General features: G+C 33.6%; 1 protein-coding gene across 1 annotated transcript; it reads right to left on the reverse strand.

The window, feature by feature from the left end:
* Positions 1-4,127: 4,127 nt before the first annotated feature.
* LOC111371691 (protein DETOXIFICATION 48-like) lies at positions 4,128-6,023 on the reverse strand. Its single transcript, XM_022993819.1, has 2 exons — positions 5,809-6,023; positions 4,128-5,710 (listed from the first exon to the last, which is right to left on the reverse strand). The coding sequence occupies exons 1-2, from the start codon at positions 5,941-5,943 to the stop codon at positions 4,238-4,240; spliced, it is 1,608 nt and encodes a 535-aa protein (XP_022849587.1). The 5' UTR covers positions 5,944-6,023; the 3' UTR covers positions 4,128-4,237.
* Positions 6,024-6,278: the final 255 nt, after the last annotated feature.

Raw genomic sequence — 6,278 nt, forward strand, 5'->3', positions numbered from 1 at the left:
GGTTATGTGGTTGAGAGGATTAATTGGTGAAATCAATAAAGACTTGCAGATTTCTACACTATATATTGATAGCTAGAGTGCTATATTTCTAACTAAGGATCAGATATTCCATGAGAGGACTAAGCACATTGCTATGAGGTACCATTTTGTGCGTGAAGTAATTGCTTGTTGTGATATTGCAGTGAGCAAGGTTGATACCAAGGATAATCCTGCTGATATGATGACAAAACTACTTCTCATTGCTAAGTTTGAGCATTTCTTAAACTTAATTGGTGTTTGTCATTAATGTAGTCCGTCGGTGCTTGTTTAGAAGAGGTGGAGTAGTGTTTAGTTTGGAGTTCCTTGTATTAGAATTTGGTTCAAGATGAAGATCCGTTATAATGTAATCCAAATTCTAGTGGGTACAAGTGTTGTATTTGAAGTTGTCTTGGAGATATCAAAATTATGAATCGAGAAGAAAAACCCCTGCATTTTTGCTAGCCTGCTACTTGAGCAACAGCAACAGACATTTCAACAGAAAGTTCTCACCCCGCCTATTGCTCGACGCTGCTTGAGCGACAATGTTTCCCAAGGTTTCGTGTTTTAACGCATTTTCGACTCCTATTCATTTACAATTTGGTCTCTAGAATTATATATATAAGACACGGCTTGTATTAATAGAATAACATTCATACAGTATCTTGAGAGCATTAAATCTTAGTTTCTTTATTGGGATCTTGTTGTAAATACAATTGCTATTGATTATAGTAAATTTTTTTCTTCTGCCTATGATTTTTTCTCGTCTTCGGTTTCCACGTAAATCTTTGTGTTCTTTATTTTGTTCTTGTTTGCTTCATTATTGTCATAATTTTCTAAGCAAATTCACAACATATTGTTTAAAAAAAATTGGGATCTACTAGTTTTTCTTACCACTTCGTTTGACTCTGTTGGGAGGAAAATTGAACTATGCAAATATAATAGCATAATACAGATATGTTACGAATCTTTGTTAACCACACTTGAAATAGTAGCATTTTGGCGAAGGCGAAAACTGTAATTTTAAGAAAATATAAACATTCCAAAAGGAAAATAAAGTTTATTTACATACTCAACCAGAAAAAATAATAATGTCATGTTAAAAAAATAGTTCGCCTTTCAGCCTACAGAGAAGTTTCATGTTAGTAATTGATTTGTGTTTCAAAATAGTCACCATTGAAAATTGAGTTTGATTACAATTTATCATTCTGTTAAAATTAATTAATTATTTTAACGAAATGTTGAACATGGAAGACCTCCATGTTGATGTTACATCATATTGTCATCTTTTACATCAAACACTCTCTTAATAAAATTAATAAATTTAGTATCGTCATCGAATCCTCGATATAAGTCGAGTGACTGTGTATCATTAACCTTATAATGCATATTCTTCTATAAACTTAATTCAAGTGACAAAGTGTATTTTTAACCCTATAAGAGCATTTTTAATCGTGGTGTAAAATAACTCTAATTAAATTGTGGTCTAGATCTCAAAATGTCTCTTCAATAGAGATGCAAAGGACATGGAAATTGTATTTTTCGACAGAAAATGTTAAAAAAGATGTAAATTTATATCCTTTTTTTTAACACACATTAACAAGAGGCAAAAAGTGGATTTAGAAATTTTCATTGGAGTCAAATTTGAATTTAAATCTATTATGCAAAAATAATTTTGGAGATATCCATTTATACACAATTTTATACTACTGTCGAAGATGCTCTAATGCTTATTCTACTATAAACTTAAGATGTAACCCCTATTTGACACCGATTAAAATCCAAATTTTAATTCAAATTAAAATCGACAATTAATTTTAACCATATATTTTATGGGTCCCATAACTTTGTAACCATACATTTCATGAACTTTCATAAAAATCAATTAAAAATCTGATTTTAATTCCACCAACATTATTCTAACTTTTTTGTCCTCTTAGTAGGTGCTTTTTACAGGTTCTGTAGATGAAATGGAGCCTGAAATAGTGGAGTGGCGTGGGGGGGGCTGGAAACTACTATGCAGAGGCACTGCTCCATTTTTTGTCATCTGAGAAGTAGACAGAGGCAATAATAGCTTAATTTTGTTTCTTCAGATACAAAGCAGGGCCCCGGCCCTCAGATAGATACCTCTCTCCTACTGCCAATTATCACTGCATTCTTTGTTTCGAATTCGGACACACACATATATACATAAATATATACATAAAAACCTCTCTCTCTCTCTCAAGAACACTTATGTAACCACTTATTCTTGTTAAGGATGCAAGTTATGTTTTATTTGGCTGTTTTTAGGTACAATATGCTTACCAACTTGGTGTTAACCTTTCATGTTATAGGAAAAGGCTATCGACTCAGCTTATCTAACTTTTGGTTAAGCTTAAAAGTCAGTCTAAAGTAACTTTTTCTAAAAAAAAAAAAATTACTTATTTTGACAATAAAATAAGGATATGTTTTAAAATAAATATCCCACTTATCCAAATTTTACAATGAAAATTTTTATTATAAGTAAAATTTTTGTGCTTGGACAACACCCCCAATATGCAATTCCACTTGTACATATAGAGCGTTGTGTTTGTTATTAACGAACTTTGATATTGCATCAGAGTTATTTTTTGAGTTAATTTTCGAATAGAATTTAGAATAATTGTAGTTATATTTTACTAGGTAAAATATTTTATTAGGAAGGTTGTTGAGTTAAGATTCCAACATATTTTATGAATCTTTACATAATGTTTTTCACATTTTTCATCATGTTACTCAAAAATGGATGAAATTTCTCTTATCTTTATTTGAAGATTTTATTATTCTTGTAATTAATTTGCATTAATTTGTTATAAATCTAGTAGTTATTTGTTTTCACTATATCTTGTTCTTCGAAATGAAAGGAACAATGACTTGGAATTTGGCTCTGTATAAAGGTTCCCAAGACCTAATTCATATATACCTTTACTTTGTAAATATTTAGAACATTAACTGAAAAATAAGTCTAATACTTTTAGAAGTCCTTAAAAACTATGCCTCTTTCACAGATTTCATTGACCGATCGATGAGATTTCTAACCCTAATTCGTATTATACGTGGTCGTAGTAATGGGACTCCGTCTCTTATTATTGTACGTGTTTCTCGGTTTAACTTTTTATATTTTTTGTAGTTCCTTTCATTCACTTCTACCCAAATAAAACTCTAATTTTATGTTTCTTGAATTTTTATTATTTTTCCAATTTAATTTAACTATTTGATTTTTAATTTATATTCAAGAAAAAACCTTTTGATAAATTTATATATTAAAAAAAAAAAGTTGGTAAACTTGATACATCTTTTGAAGTAAGCTTGCGTTGGAAAGCAAGAGAGAATAATAAAAAAAAAAATCAAATTTTATGCCCAAAAAATACAAAAGAAAATTAGAAAGTAGTTTTCTTCGGCAGAAGCAGAACAGAGTAGATGATTAGTATTATTCTAATTTTCCATTTAAGGTAGCGAATGTTATGACCTGATATGGAATGGAACAACACCAAAAGGTAGGAGGCTCTCTCTCTCTCTCTCTCTCTCTCTCTCTCTCTCTCTCTCTCACACATGTATTCTCCAATATCAAGAACAATTATTCTTGAGTACATTAATTATCAAGAACATGTTGAAAAGAAAAGAAGAATTTTGGTTGTAATTATAAATTAGATTTTTAGTATATTTTGATAAAAGTAATGAAATGTGTTTGAAAAGTTAATTAAAGTTGTGGATTACATGAAATATTTGATTAAAATTAATTGTTGAGTGTAACATAGATTTTTAACGATTTTTTAAACTAAACTAAATTGGGGCAAAATAAGTTTAGATTTTCGTTGCTAAATCGACAAAGTAGACTTGATTTTAGCACGTAATTTATTTTATACATGAGGGGACGTATTGATATAGCTGAGTTTAAATGGTCTGATCGAGTATTTTTGGTTGTTTGTGTATTATTACGTATTTTAAAATTTTGTAAAGCATGTCAGAATATGTAGAAGAAGTTGGAAAATAAATAAAATGAAAACTCTCTTCTACATCATCAAGGTACAAATGAGAGCAACCCAACAAACAATGAAGAAGCTGGAAAAAAAAAAAAAAAAAAAATAGAGAGAGAGAGGTGACAAATTGAAATTTCCAAGAATTTTTACATCATCCCCTCATGGTATGTGCGTAGGGGGCTAGAAATTACAAAATAATGAAATGAGAGGTACCCTAATAATTAATGCAAGATTTGTGTAGTTGTAAGAGGGTCTGTTTCAAGTGAAGCTGTCTTCGTTACAAACTCATCATTATTAGTGCACAAAATTTCATCAAGATTACTCTCCATTTTGCTGCTTGTTTCCATATTTGATTCTGTTGTCAGCTTATTTGCTCTTTCTTCTTCAACAATCCAATCTGTGGTGCGTAGAACATTGAACATGAGCAATGCACATGATCCCTGTGCTGCAAGCAAGCCTAGCCATAGCCCAGCAAACCCCATTTTAAGAAAAAATCCCATTACAAAGGCCACTGGCATGCCCACCAGGTAAAATGAGCCTAGGTTGATGTTTGCTCCGATTGTCGGCCGTGCGCTTCCTCTCAACACCCCACAACCGGTGGTTTGCGGGCAGTTTCCGAGCTCACAGAGGCCGGCTATCGGCAGCACCACTGCGGTGAGTTTAAGGATTTCTTCATCATTTGTAAAGAACTTTGCCCATTGATGCCTCATTAACGTCGTGAACAACATGGCGGCGAGGCCTAATGCCACTGCGAGAGTAAGCGAGACGATCATTGATATCCGGGCTCTTGCAGGCCTTCTTGCGCCAAGCTCATTCCCAACCCTAGTGGAGACTCCAAGGCTGAGGGCTGAGGGGAATACATAGACTAAAGAGGTGGTTTGGATTAGAATTCCCATTGAAGCAATTGTTGCTTTGGGGTTGGGAAGGAACCCACAAAGCATTATCATAAATTCATACCACCACCACTCAAGGCAAACTGAGACACAAGTTGGCACTGCTAAAGCCAGCAAAGAAGACCATCCCCGGAGGCAGTCGATGCTTGGAGCCACCCAGGAGTCCTTGTACACGCCGGAAAAGCAAATGAATGAGCATATTAATAGGAAAAGATTGAGATTAGTCCATGCCATTGCTAATGCAACTCCAGCAATCCCCATATTGAAGTACCTTACAAGAAGAAAATTCAGTGGTACATGGAGTAGAACAGATATAGCTGAACAATAGGTTAGGGGTAATGTGATGCTTTGAGTCCTTAGATAAATTCTCAAAGGATGAAGAAGTGAAAGGAAAAAGAGATCCGGAATGGCAAAAATGATGAAAGTATGAGCCATTGATGAAATTTCTTCATCTTGGCCACACCATAAGAGTACTCTTTTCATGTTAAGCCACATGAAAGAGATGGGAATGGAGGTAGAAAGTAGAAGAAGCACAGTTCTTTGTAAAGTAAGGCCAAGAATCTTCATCTGTTTCGCTCCATAAGCTTGTCCACAAATGGGTTCCATACCCATAGCCAAGCCAGATATTACAGAGTAGCCAGTTATATTTGCAAAACCAATGGAAAGGGATCCCCCTGCTAGCTCAAGCTCCCCAAGATATCCAAGAAAAAGCATTGAAATCATAGCCCTTGAATACAATATCAGACCTGTGATTGCTGTTGGCCCTGATATACTTCCAATAGCCTTGATTTCTTCAAAGGTCTAAATTCAAGAAACATGCAAATAATGAGTGAATTTTCAAGATAATAGTATTTTCAAGAAACTTTACTTATTTTGTCTAATGTGTACGCATTAGTTACCTCAGAAGTAGTTGGCCATCTATGAAGTTCTTGTTCATGATCTATGTAAAAATCCTCATATTTGTTGGGGTTCAAGAAATGGTTTTTTTGAGTAGAGACAAAGGAGGATAGAGAAGAAGGATTTGAGTTGCACATAGTTAGGCTTGCTTTGTTGCAAGTTTTGTATTGTTAATTTGCAAGTAAAAAAAGGAAAGTTTCTGTCCGGGTTTTGTGTTGTTTTGGAACTCGTATAGCCAAAAGGCATACAAGAAAGAGAGTATATATAACATGGAAGGATCAGGACCCACTTTTTCTTCCAAGAAACGTGTCAACACTCAAATAAAGAAGCATGCTGCAAAAGCAGCTACTAGTTCTCGATAGTGAGTGGGAGCTGCTCGCTTTTATCTCGTTTAAAAGTTGAAGTTGATAAATATTAAATAAGTTCATTAATTTAAACTTAATCTTTACACGTCCCTTCCAAATTGGTTGGA

Source organism: Olea europaea, chromosome 22 (assembly GCF_002742605.1).
Source record: "Olea europaea var. sylvestris chromosome 22, O_europaea_v1, whole genome shotgun sequence".
Classification (NCBI taxonomy): Eukaryota; Viridiplantae; Streptophyta; class Magnoliopsida; order Lamiales; family Oleaceae; genus Olea; species Olea europaea.

What these genes read in the sequence shown, in the direction of transcription:
- LOC111371691 (XM_022993819.1), bottom strand. Translation starts at nt 5,943, where the DNA reads ATGTGCAACTCAAATCCTTCTTCTCTATCCTCCTTTGTCTCTACTCAA. An exon ending in GATGGCCAACTACTTCTGAG is followed by an intron (nt 5,711 to 5,808) that starts GTAACTAATGCG and finishes TCTTGAATTTAG; the next exon opens with ACCTTTGAAGAAATCAAGGC.